This window comes from Lipophrys pholis, assembly GCF_963383615.2.
Source record: "Lipophrys pholis genome assembly, chromosome: 9".
NCBI lineage: Eukaryota > Metazoa > Chordata > Actinopteri > Blenniiformes > Blenniidae > Lipophrys > Lipophrys pholis.
In genome coordinates, this window is record NC_137639.1 from 22,572,954 (window position 1) to 22,590,641 (window position 17,688).

General features: G+C 42.1%; 2 protein-coding genes across 5 annotated transcripts; one reads left to right on the forward strand and one right to left on the reverse strand.

The window, feature by feature from the left end:
* The first annotated feature begins 1,459 nt into the window (after positions 1-1,459).
* On the forward strand, positions 1,460-8,225 carry prpf31 (PRP31 pre-mRNA processing factor 31 homolog (yeast)). Its single transcript, XM_080471431.1, has 14 exons — positions 1,460-1,639; positions 2,609-2,824; positions 2,911-2,971; positions 3,105-3,188; positions 3,289-3,386; positions 4,357-4,463; positions 4,553-4,722; positions 4,801-4,958; positions 5,050-5,139; positions 5,611-5,738; positions 5,988-6,060; positions 6,893-7,021; positions 7,120-7,218; positions 7,812-8,225. The coding sequence occupies exons 2-14, from the start codon at positions 2,609-2,611 to the stop codon at positions 7,923-7,925; spliced, it is 1,527 nt and encodes a 508-aa protein (XP_080327557.1). The 5' UTR covers positions 1,460-1,639; the 3' UTR covers positions 7,926-8,225.
* Positions 8,226-9,699: 1,474 nt separating this feature from the next.
* Positions 9,700-17,679, reverse strand: cnot3a (CCR4-NOT transcription complex, subunit 3a). 4 transcript variants are annotated; one of them, XR_013935617.1, is made up of 19 exons: positions 17,537-17,679; positions 16,851-16,921; positions 16,609-16,676; positions 16,427-16,501; positions 16,252-16,341; positions 16,013-16,141; positions 15,796-15,891; positions 15,473-15,692; positions 15,240-15,373; positions 14,975-15,031; positions 13,796-14,711; positions 13,592-13,697; positions 13,352-13,493; positions 12,544-12,643; positions 12,262-12,460; positions 11,407-11,539; positions 10,296-10,421; positions 9,962-10,199; positions 9,700-9,858 (listed from the first exon to the last, which is right to left on the reverse strand). XR_013935617.1 is itself a non-coding variant. In XM_080471429.1 (18 exons), exons 2-18 carry the CDS (start codon positions 16,873-16,875, stop codon positions 10,101-10,103), a joined length of 2,787 nt encoding a protein of 928 aa, XP_080327555.1. In that variant the 5' UTR covers positions 16,876-16,921; positions 17,537-17,679; the 3' UTR covers positions 9,700-10,100. The 4 variants fall into 4 exon arrangements, 3 of the variants coding, with proteins under 3 accessions (XP_080327555.1, XP_080327556.1, XP_080327554.1); XM_080471429.1 differs by having other exon boundaries at positions 9,700-10,199; positions 12,544-12,718; positions 15,473-15,689; XM_080471430.1 differs by having other exon boundaries at positions 9,700-10,199.
* Positions 17,680-17,688: the final 9 nt, after the last annotated feature.

The window sequence follows — 17,688 nt, forward strand, 5'->3', positions numbered from 1 at the left end:
CATCAGAGACCTTTTTCATTGCAGTCATCGAGTTGTTCTTGTAGGCAGCAGTTTGAACCAGAAATTGCTTGACTCTTGTACTCCTTAGCATTTGTACAAATATCACAATACAAGTGTATACAACATCATTTTAGAGCTGTTTACTTTTAGATGTATTCTTAGGCTGCACGAAAAATGAAACAATCTTTGTTTCTTCATACTTTTATTTCCAAAAATATTATCATTTCCCTTTATTTTATCATTTCTGCATTTATGATATGATTTACTGTATTTAGGTAAAGTCAAGTTTTATTTATTTATTTATTTATTTATTTATTTATTTATTTATTTGTTTGTTTATTTATTTATTTGCATTTTATTTTGAATTTAGATTAACATATATACCTTTAGCTCTAATTTGTTTGGGACAGAATGCATCTAGGTTATACCTTCTCTAAGAACTTCATAACAAATAAATCAAAAATATTTTCCCAAACGTCTTAATTGCTAATGAACAAAAGTATTTTGTATAATTTTACTTGTTAATATATTCCAACATGTATGGAAATACGTCCTGTAATGTTTCATTACTTTCCAATGTCCAAGAATTTTTAGCTGTCTTGTCTTTCTTTTATCTTGTTTAATGACAGTTAATGTAGCTTTAGCATGAAAAAAATTCATGAGTAAATAACTCCATTTGTTTGTGTATATGTTAATTTATCCCATTTTCTACTAATAACAGTCCATCCTGAGGTCGAGGTCCAACTAGTCCATTTGTTTAGTCTGTTTAAATGTTGGTTTAAACTTGTATTGTTTAAAGAATGGTTTTCAAGGGGTAATGTATAAATACGGGGAAATAAAAACTTCAAAATGTGAACATCCTATTTGAATAGTTCCATGACTAGATCTTGTTTGACATCTAAAAACACTTTCATCATAATCTTGGATGAATCACAGAACAGTCCTGCCAGTTACTGGAGCCCACAGTGGTACAGGGTCCCTGGATTTAAACCTGAATAGAATTTGGGTGACTATTACACAATACATATGGCAGAAAAAGTGGCAAAACAAACAAAATGGATGCAGTACAGCCACATTGACGACACTGAAATAACGAATTACCGAATAAGACAAAGGACAATCGGAAAGAAATTGTAAGACACTGGGATCTGTATTAGTTTTGTATTAATACAACACAAAATGACTGATTTATAGAAATTACCACATAGACACATTCATGACAATGAATCATTTAAAAATTATGTAAATTGTATACTGCTGATTCGCTAGAGCTAAAAACACCATAAACATATTTTATGGGTGTTTTGTTCTCAGTCTCAGCTTTGTGACCAAGTATTTTTTTATTTTATTTTATTGTATCCTTCCATGTTCACAACCAAAAATATGGACTCAAGCTTGGGCCACCAGATACCAATTCATAAATCCACACAGGAAGCGACTACATTTCCCAGAGAGCCTTGCGCGGCACGGACGTACTTATCGTGCGTCACACGACAGCACCGTGCGGCGCAGACAAGAACCACAAACAAACGCAAGAAACTGGGGAAAACACGTAATTTTACCTCCGGACTAAAGACCTCGAAGCTTCAGAAGGCAATTTTGTGCTCCGGCCTGCGTCTGCACAACTTAAAGCCCTGAGGTGAGTGACTTTGAAAGATTTTAATAACGTCAAGTCAACGTATGCTAGTGATAGCTAGCTCTCACGGCGATAATGAATTAACAGCTTCAGTGCAGACACACAGACTCCTTAGCTTCCAATTTTAAAGATATTAGCTTTTTTATTTGTCGTCTGAATGGCAAAAAAACCCTGAACACTCATATTGTCACCAACATGTTCATTGTTTAGATATGTTGGCCTGAATCCGTCAGAATGACTGAAATGCTATTAATTAACATTCACTGAATTATTTAAAAAAAAAACGTTTGTGTCTCAGTTAACTTTGTTTTTTTTATTTTTTTACTAATACTGAGATAATTTATTTATGTAATTTGAAACGAAATACGAGGCGATATTAGTTGGGGCATTAAACTTTTGGGAAATATATTTTCATTTCCATAATCTAGATTATTTTAAACTATAAGAATACACATTAAGGGAACAAGTAGGTGTCTATTTTACTGTATGTTGTCCTTATTTCTTTTTTTTTTTTTGCATCTTAAACAACCATTTTGAAATATTTTTGTTCAGATGAAACATGTTGTCACTCGAACATGAATTACAAAGCGTAATTTGAGGACGTTTCTAATTCTAGCTTTATTAAATATAAAAGTCCAAAGCTTGACCTCAAAAGTAGAGACTGTCAGGCTCCTTAACTGAAACGTAAAGCTGGTTCCACATGAGAGGAACCTGATGGCTGAAAGCTCTGCCTCTCAATCCAGATTAATAAAACCTAGAAAGCTCCAGTAAGCCAGCAGTCTGAGTGATCAAACCCAAATGTTTCTTAGAATATGAAAACATGCAAACTGTCATACAGTTCATTCATAGCAGCAATAAAGGAAAGTTAAGCGTTGAAACCACACCAAATTGACTGCCGTTTACATTTGATACCAGCAGTTTGTTTGGTACACTGTTCTGATGGTAATATTGTCTCCTGTTGATGAACTGCAGATGTCGCTGGCTGACGAGCTCCTGGCTGACCTGGAGGAGGCTGGAGATGAGGGGGAGGATGGGCTGTATCCAGAGGGAGATGAAGGGGATAGTGATGGGGAGGTTCCCCAGGGCAGGGCAGACGGTGGGCTGGAGGACATCCCAGAGGAGATGGAGGTGGACTACAGTAAAGCTGAAAGTGTTGCATCCATTGCAAAGCTTCGCAACAGCAAGCAGGTGAGGAGCATCACGTGACCGTGTCTTACAATTAGATGTTTGCTAAACTCGTATGTGGTTTTTTTATAACTTTGCTCTGTGTTCAGTTTTCAGAGATCACTGACAAAATAACTATATATATTGGAAAGCAACGCAAGAACTCAGAGGGTGAGGGTGAACCATATAAAATCCAGTTCCTTACTTTGTTCTTGAACATGATTTACATTATATGTAGTCTTTATTGGCTTTTCAACGTTTGCTATGGGTTTAGATTAAAGTCTCCTGTCTTGTCCTCCTTTAGTGGCCGGTCCTGTGGAGTCTGACCCGGAGTACAGACTGATTGTCGCAGCCAATAATCTCACAGTGGAGATTGACAATGAGCTCAGTGAGTTGTCCGTTCTGGTGTGCAGACAACACACAATGCAGACAAAAAAGGATTAAGTCCCTCTTATGTGTGACACTCTTTGTTCCTGACTTGCTTTCAGACATCATTCACAAGTTCACGAGGGACAAGTACTCCAAGAGGTTTCCAGAGCTCGAGTCTCTGGTGCCAGATTCTTTAGATTACATCCGTACAGTCAAGGTGAGTGAAAGTGAAAAGACTGAGTCGCGAGATGATTGTCTTTAATTGGATTCATAAATGCATATTAATCAATGCATTGTGATACCTCTATGGTACAAATGATAGAATTTGTAAATGGTGCCGACATCAATTTCTTTATTTATAGATAGCATTTTGCTCTGGACAAAGGATGGATGGCTGTTAGGATCACTAATGGGTGGAAAATAGTGTTTATAGTAGTGTTTATACAGTCTTGCACCTTTTTTAGAATGTGTGAATTTAAAAAGAATGAAAATACAGTTTCATGTTACAGTAAAGAATTGTGATATTAGAGGGTTGTGGAGTTTTGAAATGAAAGAAAACGACACCCAGTGCAGATGTGCTCCAGGTTTGTGGTTGTGAAAAAGTCTTAAGGACGACATGAAACTGTTCTGAGCTTCAGAAGAGTTTTGAAATGTAACAGCAATAAGGAATCATTTATATGTAGTGATAGTATTACATTTGTGGGTTTTCTTCCTCTTATTTTTTTTTAAATAATTAAATTCCGAGCTCTCTGAATATATTGTACAGGAAAGGTGAGAAGTAGTCACAGGCTCTTATTTTGTGGTTTTGGTTTATATATTTTAATGTACCAAATATGTCTTTTCTTCCTCGATACAAATTGTTATACTGGAAGTATTTTGAGATTTGAAGCGAGATATTAATAGGAAAAAAAAGTCCAGTGTTTTTTCTGAAGGTCTCAAATGCATGTCAACATGATAAAGAATTTGTAAGAATCCAGATTTCCCCTCCATCTGAATGTTGTCATACAGCGCCAGTGAAAATGGTGACATCACTGGTAATAGTTTTTTATGAAAGTTTGTTGTGCTGCTTCACAGTTTGATCAACGTGCCTCACTTTAGTCGTTATATCATGACTTTTTTAAAAATATATTTATTGATGAATTTTGACCAACATGTATTCTATTGTTGTTTTATTAAAATCTCTGTAGGAACTTGGAAACAATCTGGAAAAATGCAAAACCAACGAGACTTTGCAGCAAATCCTCACCAATGCCACTATTATGGTTGTCAGTGTCACAGCTTCCACCACACAGGGGTGAGTTTAGCTCTCCACACAACAGCATCCGTTGATCGTCGTGCTTTTGACGTAGTTGTAAAGTGACATTTGTTTGTGTGGATTTTTAGGACGATGCTCAGTGAGGAAGAACTGAAGCAGCTGGAGGAGGCGTGTGACATGGCTCTGGAGCTCAACCAGTCTAAACACAGAATCTATGAATATGTGGAATCGAGAATGTCGTTCATCGCCCCAAATCTCTCCATTATTGTTGGAGCGTCCACAGCGGCAAAGATTATGGGTGAGAGACGATGCAGACATCTGCAGTTTCAGATTTTTCTTTCTTCCTCTCATCACTTTTGTCTCTGGTTGGATGCAGGTATCGCCGGCGGCCTCACAAACCTCTCAAAGATGCCGGCCTGTAACCTGATGCTGCTGGGGGCCCAGCGGAGGACGCTGTCGGGCTTCAGCAGCACCTCGCTGCTCCCTCACACCGGCTTCATCTACCACTGTGACGTGGTGCAGACTCTTCCACCCGTCAGTAAAACACGTTAACGTAATGTTGACTCAGAGCTGAGCCTTTTCTTTTCTGCTTGAATTCATTCACATGTGTTATTTCTACCATCAGGACCTCAGGAGGAAAGCAGCTCGACTGGTGGCTGCTAAATGCACTCTGGCGTCCCGGGTGGACAGTTTCCACGAAAGTTCAGATGGGAAGGTGAGTTTCATGACGGATCACACGAATGTAAATTTAATTCTCTGGCTTCATTTACAAAAATAAAACAATGTCCCGTGTTTTTTTTCCCAGGCATTTTTAATCTATAAACATATAAAATGTCTTAATTATTAAAAAATGTTTGTGTTGATCATTTTGACCTCTCGTTCAAAAAGCAAAAAAAGGGATAATTTGACTTTTGGCCTTATATTGAGAAGCTCTAATTCAGATTTTGGTGGTTTTTAATCAAAATTTATAAAGAATGAAACAAAAAGATATTTGTGTCATGAATTAAAAATAGAGAATTTACAATTTGAAATATATATTGGAAAGGTTAACTTTTCCATTGTATTTTTTCAGATGCACAATTCTGTCTGCACACATTCTTGATGAAGAATAAATTGTCAAACAAAAATGTAATTCTCCCTTTAAACTTGAAATCAATCACATTTCCAACTGATTGATGATCTGCAGGTCGGCTACGACCTCAAAGAAGAGATCGAGAGGAAGTTTGACAAATGGCAGGAGCCGCCGCCGGTGAAGCAGGTCAAACCACTTCCGGCTCCGCTGGACGGACAGAGGAAGAAGAGAGGAGGACGGAGGTACGCCACCAGTCACATGACCCCTGCAGCTACTCCTTAAGAAGGACGTGCAGTTGGAATGAAAGAAAAAGTGTAAATAATGATTCTTGGAGGAATTTCAAGTGGAGGAGGTTACCCAGATTCAGCAGCAGCAGAGAAGCAAAACAGAGAATTCAGCATTTGGGAGACGACGGGAATGTTGCATAACTTGCTCAGCTCCGTGTAGAAAGGCTCAGTAGAACTCTGCCGCTCTCGTGTGTTTTCCTCAAGGTACCGAAAGATGAAGGAACGTCTGGGACTGACGGAGATCAGGAAACATGCCAACCGGATGACCTTCGCAGAGGTTAGTGACGGTTTTGTTCTGATCAAGTGTTTTCTTCATGTTACTGAAGATGTTGCAGCTCTGATCATTCGGCTGCCTCCTCCTCCTGGATACACATGAACAGAAATGGTTTTAAAAAAGAAAGAAGACACACTGGACATGTGCACACTTCCTAACATAATTGAGAAACAGAATAAAGTCTCTTCATCCTTGTTTGTACTTCTTACAGACGAGCAGCTGTTAATTCATCCTGGTTTAATTGTCTAAGACTCTTATATTCCTGCCCTGTTGCCACTGACAGGATCACACTAGTATTTGTAACTCACAACACTGTTCAGTTACTGCAGAAAATTAAAAAAGAATACTAGAAAGCAGAGAACCGAAACTTCATACTCGCTTACAGTTTAGCGAGGTGGCGCCAGGATTTCTTCACTACAACAGTGTCATGATGGGAGATTCACCATCATTTGGTAGAAAAGGTGACAAAAGCACCGTCGTTCCACATTTTTTGACAATTTTACAGCCAAAATAATCTCATTGTAATATTCTCATCAGAAATGGAAAATACATTGTAACACTTTTTTAACATCGCAACACATTTCTAATGTGATTCCGGACATATTTCCTCTTTTGATATTAACGGTAAATTTGTTGCACAAACTACTTTTAAAATGAGATAAAGTAAGTAAGAGCTTTTAATTTGTTTTAAATAGTCAACGAACCTGTGAGCCCTGGATGTTTCTGTTACCTCCACACTACGCTCTACCCTTTTATATTCTATGTAAGATCGTTGTCATTTCATTAATGAGTTACGAGGTATTGAGCCGCCTGTGTGTCTGCGGTGGCATTGCAGATTGAAGACGATGCGTATCAGGAGGATCTGGGCTTCAGTCTGGGCCAGCTGGGGAAGAGCGGCAGCGGCAGAGTCCGACAGGCTCAGGTCAACGAGGCCACCAAGGCCCGGATCTCCAAATCCCTCCAGGTAGCCACACTCGCAGCCCGTTGCCAATGCGCCGCTGTCGGCCGATGGCGTGTTTCCCTGCGTCACTCGCGTTTCCATTTCGCTCGTTTCCACCACAGAGAACGTTGCAGAAGCAGAGCATGACGTACGGAGGAAAGTCTACAGTGAGAGATCGCTCCTCGGGAACCAGCTCCAGCGTCGCCTTCACTCCTCTCCAGGTAAAGGACGAGCAAATACCACAATGGTCATCAAGTGGACCACATTGGTTTTTTTAGCGTGGAGCTGTCGTAATGCGATGTACTATGGGATGTAGCAGCCACTAACGTAACAACGGCCAGTAACTGAATCATTTAGGCCATTTTGAATGAAATAAAGCCAATAATGGAAGAGCTTTCCGATCGTGCAGCAAAATTGCTAAAGATTTTTTATAACCATAATTGAGAGCATGACTAGGACATCCATTATAATTTTGCCTATTTTTGATATCTAGAATTCACAATACCTGCAAAAAAATGATGCAATGGCATCTGGATATGAGCAATAGTACTCGCCTAGATTTCTTCCTTATACTTTAAAATAAATCATATTACCAGGTAAACATGCACACAGATATTAATCTCTTGCATCTGCACATCGACAGATCTCGAAATTAATAGTTGAATTATTCCGTCACTACACACGTACTCTGGAAGAGCCGTTTTTGAACTGGAACGTGTAAATGAAGGCTTTTCCATTATTGCATAGAAACGTGTCAGTAATCAGAGTTGTGCGGTGACGTAAACATGCTGTGTTGCTGCTCTTTGTCTTCCAGGGACTGGAGATCGTGAACCCGCAGGCTGCGGAGAAGAAGGTGGCTGAAGCCAACCAGAAATATTTCTCCAACATGGCGGAGTTCGTCAAAGTCAAGAAAGACGCTAAGATGTGAACAAAATCGTCCTGCAAAGTGTTTCCACACTCATTCTGTCGTCTTTTTAATTTTCACCGCTGTACGAATTCTCCATTTTAATAAAATTGTAAAAAGCATTTCATAAATGGAACTTGTTTTCTAAAAATTTACTCAGCGTGATAAATTAAATGGCTATCTACAACAAGAGACTAACAATCTGGAAATAAGTGAATTATCAGTTATTTGTACAAACGAAATGGTCTCAAGAATTGTGTTAATTAAAATGGATAATTCCACTTTCTGTTAAAAAAAACAAACAAATAAAAACCTAATCTTATGAAATATAATTTGATACTGTATTGGAACGAATGAGCACAAATCAGACAAAAAGGATTGAAATGTTTCACCATTTGAAATATGGGGGGAAAAAAGTCATCCTAAAGTGAGATGCATCCTGGATTTCCACACCGTTTTTAAAACAATCTGTTCATTTGTTTTTTTTAGATCTGCTTTCATACCTCATATCGAAGCAGATCTAAAACAAGTGAATCCATATTCCTCGTCGGAATAACAGGACTTCAAAACTGGCATTTAATTTCTTAAAAGTATTTATTGAAATTTTACAATCCTGTTATAACCCCATTTTTATGACATCTCCCATGCAGAACTGATGAGAAAAAAATTGTAAATACGTCTTGAAATTCACATTTTTTTTTTTTTTGTAGCAATTCCTTGACTCACCTTCCCTTTTCAGAAAACCTTTAAAAGCCCCCAAAAAATAGAATCTATAAAAGGCAAATCTCTCATAACTTTGCTGCATTTTCCTCCCCCCTCCCCCCCCCCCAATGAAGGCTGAAGACTAACCACACACACATTAACTGTGTTACACATCAGGAGTTTTCACGGTTGATCAAAGGGGGGGGGGGGGGGGTCCGATTTGGGTTTAATGCTCTTCCCTGGTTTGTCCTGCACCACGTTAAATCTTGTTCTTCAGAGTAACAAACAACCACGACAGACGAGACAAGTCCGAAACTCGACCCACCAGTTAAATCTACCACCAGAATATCTTTTGTTTTTAGGATTTGTATGTTTCAACTCTACATGTAAACAGTTTGGTCAGTGCACATTCACTGTATAGGGTTTTTCGCTTCAATATCAGGTGGTAAATTGAACACGGTGGATTTTTAGGAGAATAGAACAGCAACATAAGAGAGAAGTTGGGACCCGGGTTTCATATCGAATACTGTGTGAGTAATTATGAGGTGACTTGGTACATTCACTACGCTCAGCGTGGCCTCATTGAGTTAATGCTTCTTTAAATTGAGGACGACGAGGATCCCTCAGTGGTGGAAGAGTCAAACATCAAGTGGATAAATGTCCCAAATCCTATTTATTTTACAAGTTTATTAATTTGTCACATACATGAAGGCGCCATAATAATGCATTTTTCTTCCGACAGGTTAACTTAAAAACATTTTATTTGTAAAGAGAGGGAGTCAGAGACCAGTTCAATTGCATAGCAATTTAATCCATGTCCAATAAGGACTCTTTCCCTGTCACAGGGAGAGGCCCTGTGGTCACTCTCAATCAGCGTTTTAATCGACCAGGACAATATCAATAAAACTATTGATAACTGCTCACTATCTTCAATAGTGACCATATTCAACAGGCATCGTAGGGTCTTAAAAGAAGCCATTCCTACACACCATGAATAAATGTCCACTGGACGTCCCCGTTCTAAACCACCAAATTACAGTAAATACAAGATGGGCAGTTCACTTAATCAAATCCAAGGGTTTTGTTTTGTGTCAAGTCAAAGGCTTCCAGGCTCATGTTGGAGGTGGTACAGAGAATCATGTTGAAACGGAAAAAGAAAACAAAACATGAGAAACATGCATGGGGTAGGCTTTCCTAATGCCACATACTGAGTGTGCACACAGACAGGCACAAACGCAGATCTTCGACGGCAGCCCTCCCGGCTCGTGCAGCGCAGAGCGTTTGATCGGGCCCACGGGGCGTTTTTGCCAAAGGCAGGGCGCTACACGGGCGGCGAGGGCTTCGCGTCGAGATGCAGCCTATACAGACACCAGTCTCCGTGTCGGGAGAGGGTTTCTACTACACATCACAATCTCTATCCACAGTTTGGAGTTCAGTCTCGGAATGTCAACAGCAGCACGTTTTGTCTTTCTCTGTCCTTTTGCGTCCCTCTGTCCATCACTGCAGGTCCCTGTCCTCCAGGTACCTGTACTCAAAGGTGAACCCCTCCTTCTTCCGCTGGCCCCATTTCTCATAGTCAAAGTAAATGTAAGTGCCCTAGAGGAACAGCAGAAAGGAAAGAATCGTTAATGAAGTCAGACCGCTGGTGGACATCGGGCCGCTCGCCGTCCGTGAGGTGTGGTGAAGCTTCACCTGTTCAAACTCGTCAGTGATAGTCTTGGGCTCCTCGTGCCTCTGGAACCACATCATGTACTTGGTGTGAAACCTCCATGACTGTTTCTTCAGAGCCTTGGCAGACAGATACTGAGCCTTGGTGCCCTGAGACAGAGGTCAGACACCTGTAAGCTCAGATGGTTCTGAAGGGGCAACAAACTCTATCAAGCAAACAGACTGTATGTTGACAGAACAGTGACAGTCTCCTCTCAGTACAGGCGGCTGAAAAAATATCTCCTTGCTCAACCAGAACTCTCTATCATCGTACTCTTTTTAAATGTGGCTTCATGAGGATGGAATCATTTTATTTTTTTTTATTTTTTTTAGCAAATACAACTTACAAAGCTATTTTCAATAAGTGTGTAAACTGTACTGGAGCCACTCGTGTTACGCTGTTTGTTATTTAGGGAGTTTTGTTTTTTTTCCAGCGCCAATACATCTCAAAACGATCCACACAAATAGCCCAGGTTCATCCTGATATGCTGAAAACGCTCATCGTGACAGAGCGGCTGTGCAGACTGCACCTATTTCCACCAGGAACCAGGCATGCTCTCGTCTCTTGCTCTCAGACACTTTGAGCTGGAGATCAAACTGAAACGCTCACGCTTCCAATTCACGCTAATACTTTGACCTCAGGACTATCATGTTAAAGATTTTGTTCACCATGTGATCAAGGCTGCGCTATTGAACAGGTAGAAAATTCACAATCACGACTGAAACTTCTCAGTTGCAGGCACCACAGAATACTCTCCGATAAGACCAGAGGTTTTGAGGAAAGACACCCTCCTGTGTTCAGTGTGCTCCTTTTTCAAAGTTAATTTAAGGCGCCTGCATCACGATGTGAACCTTTCACACACACTGAGAAATCATGTTCAACTTGATTGATCAGAAGAGATCGGGTTCATTGAATAGCTTCAGTCATAAACAAATACAATCAACTGATCATATTTTTTAAAACAAATCTGTGGTGAAGACCAACAACAAAGTTCTGATCACATCTTTGCCATTCAGTGTTGAATTGTGTTTGCCTGCATGTAAAATGCTAAACACACAGTTTGACAGGAAACACTGATATGAAGTGCAGGTTTACCTCCAGGTAGTAAAAGATGAAAAAGAGCGTTTCTGTGGACAGTCTCTGGTAGAACTCTATGGAGTCAGAGTGGTGTGGTGGGATCTGATGGTGAAAGGGCAAGGTGGGACACGGGTTCCTCATCAAGTATTGCCTTTAGGACACACACCAAAAAAAGAAGAAACAATTAGGAAGTTATAAAACATGAAATCAAAATTCAGAACAGCAGCAGCTCACATGGACAGATTCTATCAGTCAAAACAGATCATGTCCAGGAGTGAAACTGCTTTAACATTATATCCACTAAAAACAGAAAGAAAATGCAGAAAACAACGTCCCTCTTTGTGTTTTCTGATTTCAGTTTAATTGCACGCCCTGTGCACAAGTTCCCACTGCGGCTGCTAAATGTAAGTCACGAAAGGGGGTCACGTCACACATTTCTTTTAAAGAATGTAATCTCTTTAAAACAGCTGGGAGCGTCAGCCTACTTCAACAGGTGCAAATGCTGCATTTGTTGAGACTATTTTCAGACGCAGAATTGGTGCGTTTGTGTATTCATGGCAGTGGGCTGTTGCATGTGTGGGACTGACCCAAAATAAACAGTGATATCTTCCAACATGCCACCTGGAGCAACCGAGCAACTCGGAGGTAGAGTCTTTATGTGACTATAAAAATACCTGGAGTCTGTCCATCAAGCTGATTCATTTTGTGTTTTTATGATGGGAAAGAAAAACTGTATAACACCAGGACAGAAGTTTCTGATTTGTCATGGATGTCACACATTCAAAATGTTTCAATTATGACTTCAATCTCTGATTAGAATATCAGCTGTTTTGTTGAGGGAAAAATAAATATTTGCAGAAGTGATGTTCCCACCGGATCCTCTCCGAGTCAGACGGGTGCGGCATGTGTGTCCACGCAGACTCTTGCATGGCCTGCTGGTACAGCTGGTCTTTGGGGAGAGGGGTTGGGCCCAGTGGACAAACTCCAAGCGAGGGGGGGATGCTGACCTCCGACACGGACGGCTGAGGGACAGCTGGCGTGCCGGGCGCCGCAGACGAACTGGAGAAGATATCTGAAGACATAAAATACAGAACAAGTGTTAAAAGCTGCCATGCTGACGTAGTAACCAGGTGATGCCGAGTGTACCATTCCGACCTCTGTCCGTTAGATGCAGGTTGGGAATTTCCCCGTCCAGACCGGACCCCAACGCTGCTCTCTCAGCCATCGCCTTCAGAGAGCTGAGCGGCTCGGGAGCCTGGAGAGGGAACCAGACACATTTCACTCTTTCGACCGCTGTGTGAAATCCAAGAGGGGGACTGGACAGGAAAGTCTGTTTTTCATAAATGTTTTGAAGAACAGCAATTAATTAATCTATAAAATATATCCTGAAAATTAATTACAGACAGCAAGAATGACAAACTTCATATGAAAATCTATTCAATCATTTTCTTCTTTTTTAATTCGCATCAAACTGTTTTGAGAGCTAAAGTTTTTCATTGTGCTTTGCAGAACAAGAGAAGTCCAAACCTTCCTGAACCAGGCCGGAGTTTTATCTCATATGAGAGCTTCTGCCTTTTGTGTAGAAAGTAGCCAGCAGCAGAGGTTTGTGGGCAGTAGGTGATATTTGGATCAATCTATTTACAGCAAAACCATAGCGAAGAATAGCAACGCTCCACTGAGATCCACCAAAGAAAAGTATCCAAGAAACTAAACTTTCTGGCACCAGCACAATCCCAGAAGTTTAAAAAAAAAAAAAAAAAAAAAAGACTGTTCTTTTCTTTTAGATTCACACTTGCCATGTACGAGCAGATTTGATGTTTAAATGATGATGAAAACTGGTTCTACTAACTCTTGATGTCCATTTGCTGTGTGGCGATGATGATAAAAGATCAGACTCAGCTCAGTGTTTAAACTTTCCCATGGTTCTGCCTGTAACGGGACCCACTGAGGCAGTTTGTCTCACCTTGAGAACCTCAGAGGCCTGTGTGTAGGAGTGAGGCCCGTTGAGGAGACTCCCTCCGCCTGGTGTGCTGTCTGAGAACGAGGGGGACGGAGAGCTGGGAGGCAGGGTGATGGAGCTGATTAAACTGGGACCGTTGTCCATCCTGCGTGAGGCAGAGAGTAAACACAGAGATAAGAGCCAGCAGGAGTAGAACAAGTGGAAGACGTGAAGATTCAGGACGGCGGTTCGCAGATGACTCACGGCTGACTGGTGGAGGAACTGAGGGATGAGGGCTGGCTGCTTTGTGACTGGCTCGGTGTGCTTAGAGCTGATTCTGTGGAGCTCTCTGCCACTACAGCACTGTAACCTGAGAGCAGGTGAGGAAGAGGTCAGAAGGTAAAACTCATTCATACAAGAAAAAAAAAAGCAGCAAACCGTCATAAAGCCAAGAAGAAGTGGACCTACTTGTGCTTCCATTTTGCTTCAATCCGCTTGGTGGTCGCGCAGGGGCAGCATTCACTCCCCCAACGACACCAACGCCGCCGCCATTGCCTCCCATCATGCCTACTACTCCGGCAGTCGTGCTGACAGAACTTGGCGGCACTTGCGAGGTACCGGGGGCCACACTTTGTCCAGGAACCAGGCCCAAAATACTCCCGCTCAGAGAGTTGTGAGCTGGGCTGGAGCCGAGCAAGCCGAGCCCCGTGCCCGCCCCGTTGGTTGTGACTCCACTGGAGCCAGAGGTGGGAATGGAAGCGCTGCTCTCCACTGAAATGCTGGACTGAGTGGTGCTGCTCAAACCCAAGCCTCCTGATGCTGCTGCCTGAGCGTAGGGGGCAGGCGTGGATCCTGAAATGAGCCCCGCCATTGTGTTTAGAGGTGTAGGATGGCCACCCAGACCTAAACCTGTCATTTGGTTGGCACTGCTGGTTCCCGTCATGCCCGCTTTACTCAATCCCAGTCCCAGTCCCAGCCCGAGACTGGTTGCTGGACTGGGCCCAGACGTGGGCTGAGACTGAGAGTTTACAGCTGATGAAGTCGGCGTGCTGGGCGTCGGGAGGGAGGGGGCGCTGGAAGCTGGGAGGAGGGGGTTAGTGGGCGGGCTCGGGGTGTTGTTTGTGGGGACTGAGGGTTTTGTCTGAGGTGCCTGCTGCTGTGACTGGTTTGGTGGCTGAGATGTTTGCTGCTGCTGCGCAGGCTGATGCTGATGTTGCTGCACCGCGCTACTGAAACTCCCTATAAGGCTGCTGCTCGGAGGAACCGCGGGAATGCCTCCGACAACACTCGCCATAGACACAAGGGAGGAGGATGAGGACGACCCGGAGGTGGTGGAGGACGAGAAGGAGGAGAGCAACGATGGGGTGCCGTTCTTCACAGGTGACTGAAAGGGACAGGGCATCAGAAAGAGGCATATTAAACAAAACTGTTTAAACAGGCAAACACAAAAATATGATATGTCCAAGAACAGTACACTGAGCTTTGGAGGCACATTATAGCAGGGAATAGCACAAACTACATCATAAGCCTCCAGCCATGGTCCCACAGAGAAAACTGACATTTCAGTGCAACTCTTCAGGACCAAGGGTGAAGAGCGCTGTGCTAAACTGATCATTTACTAACACAACACAGATGAGAGCCTCTCACCTGACTAATTTCACTGTCTGTCGACCGTCCCCTTTTCTTATCGTCCTCTGAGTTCTCCTATAGGACGAGATACCTTGATATGAAAATCCACTTTGAAATGTCATTTCAGCATACTGACCAGTGGATTAGAACACAAGGGGGCTTAGAAAAGAGTCTACCAAATGCAGAATTAAAGAGGAGGATATGTACAAAAATTGTGTCACTTTATTTATTGAATCCTTTTCACACTCTGGGGGTTTTTAATGATCTAAAGAAAAGGACTTACAGCAGTGCATGTTGCCGGGGATGGAGGGATGGGTGAAGAGGAGGTGGTGGAAGTGGGAGTGCTGCTAGAGTGGAGATACATCTCATCTTCCACGTTGCCCTGACCCGACGGAGAAGTTGCAACTAATGCTGCAGCTGTAAAAAGAAGAAAAGACAAGAGAGGCCCGTGTCACATGTCATAATATCTAAATAAATCCAAGAGTCATCCAGACAACAACAAAGGAATTCACTCACGGATGTCTTCCAGGTCTAAATCGTCATACAAAAATTCGTTCTCCTCGAAGTCGGGGTCCTGGGAAGAGTCGATGTAATATTCAACATCATCCTTGATCTTTTGGATTGCATCTACTGGCACCGAGTCATTGTCCAGCATTCGTAAAATGGTCTCCAACATGCGAATGTGGAATCGATGTCTCTCGATCAACCGCTTGAGCTCATCAATACGATCTTGCTTCTATGATTAAGCAGAGAGACATTTGATTTACAACAGTTTCATCAAACTTTGTCTGCAGCAATGATGCCAGAAAGTGTAGAGCCGATGAGTTGGAAGCGCTCACCTCTTTGTCACCTTTCTTTTTTCTCGTTTGAACTGAGAGAGATTCCACTTCACTTTCAAACTGATCCACCTGCATATTTAAAGTGTCTATTGTATTCTGTAAATTAGGAGGAGAAAAAGTGTTAACGGTTCAAGTTTTTAATTTCTCCACAAGCACAAAACTGATGAGTTTGACTGAAAGATGTGAAAAGTAAAAAAACAAAACACAAATGTATTACCGTTAGCCACTGTCCCGTTTCCTCCTTTTCCCTCTGAGCTGGATCCACCTTCTGAGCCAGCCCTAAACCTTCTTTAGAGTACGCTTTTGTTTTTGTTTCACGTTCCACCACCTTGAACCGCTCCATTTGCTGAAGAAAGAAAACATCACACAAACAACTTATTTTCATATTTGGAAACATTTCTTGAAGTTCCACATTATGCAGACTTAGCTGAAAGCATCGTAGAGGAAAAGCCGTACCGTTTCTATGAGTTTGCGGTTCTCGACTAGCTGCCTTTTGTCTTTGATCTCGTTTGAGGCCACCCATGTTTTTATCTGATCCCTCAATCGCTGCAAGAAGAAGGATCACCAACATATTACAGATACACAGCCAATTTGAACACACATATTTGATCAAGGGGGTTCACTGTCGTACCTGTAGCTTTTTAATCTCTTTCTTGAGGTCTGCCTCATATTTTTCCTTCTGATTTGCATTGGCTGCATTGTGAAGCTGAAATACAATAATAAAAAATAAAAAAACAATCGGACACCTTGTATTTTGCTACATGGCTTACTGGATAATTAGAAGTGCAATATGCCATGCTTAACTGTTCTTACCTTTTGCCAGATGTCTTCAAACTGTTCTACACCTTCAGCTACCTTTTTCAAACATCTATCGATCTCACCTACAGACACACAAGATGCAGAGCCACATCAGTCCCCGTAAACCCACGCAGCGACAAAATCCCTTCTCAACTTTGACAAAATGACAGGAACAAAGCCAGATGTGCTTAGTCTGAGGCTCTGAGCTCGATCCAGCGCAACAGGACTGAATAATACAACTTCATCAACTGTCTTACCTTGAAGTTTTCTCTTGTCAGCCATGGCTCTGACTACGACAATGTCCACATTCCGTCTGTCACCACGCTAACTGTGCAAAAAAAGACCCGTGTATCAATGCACAGTGGAAGTGAACCAAAATCCCTCCAACAGCATTGCCAGCGCATCGGCTTCCAGAACTCAGTTTAGCTGGACGTTAGCAGCACAAGCACCATCACCGCATCGCAAATTTAAACGCGCCCGCACAAAACCCCTGCACGGACACTCGCCGATCGACACATCATCTCGAAAGCAAATCATCCCGTCGCTGATCACAACACGGCTGACATGGTTGTCAGCTAAAATTAGCCACCTGGCGAGCTAGCGTTAATGCTATAGCACGTAGCCTAGCTCGTACACCTCGCTCGGTTACAAACTGGCCCGTTTCGAAAACAAATACCACGGAGCGGGTTGATGGAATGATACCGTATTCATGCATCAGCTATTTGGGGTCCGGCACGGCAATTATAATGTGGTTGTACGATGTGAACAGCAGAATATACCAAAATCCGCTCTAATCGTTAACCTGCGAGCTAATGTGGCTAACTGTCAGGCTAATGCATAAAATGCTAGCGAGCAGCTTAGCTAGTCCAGCTAGCCACATTTAGGAAAAAGGGAAACTGGGTCAAGCCGACCGCCGAGATTTATACTTGTGCACGACATTTACCTATGGTATGGGCTTTCGTGTGTCTTTTTTCAAATAGAGCCAAAACTATTTCCAGAAAGTCTTCTTTACTTCCAAATTGTATTTTCTTTTCGACCAGCTCGTTCACTGTAATGTAGCTGAAGATGGACGGTAACTAAGATCCCACCTCCGCG

Coding starts and splice junctions, on each gene's coding strand:
- prpf31 (XM_080471431.1), top strand. CDS start 2,609: ATGTCGCTGGCTGACGAGCTCCTGGCTGACCTGGAGGAGGCTGGAGAT. Junction 4,464..4,552: donor ACAGCTTCCACCACACAGGG/GTGAGTTTAGCT, acceptor GTGGATTTTTAG/GACGATGCTCAGTGAGGAAG. Junction 7,022..7,119: donor GGATCTCCAAATCCCTCCAG/GTAGCCACACTC, acceptor TTTCCACCACAG/AGAACGTTGCAGAAGCAGAG.
- cnot3a (XM_080471428.1), bottom strand. CDS start 16,875: ATGGCTGACAAGAGAAAACTTCAAG. Junction 15,374..15,472: donor TTTAGACCTGGAAGACATCC/GTGAGTGAATTC, acceptor TTCTTTTTACAG/CTGCAGCATTAGTTGCAACT. Junction 13,698..13,795: donor GAAGCAAAATGGAAGCACAA/GTAGGTCCACTT, acceptor ACCTGCTCTCAG/GTTACAGTGCTGTAGTGGCA.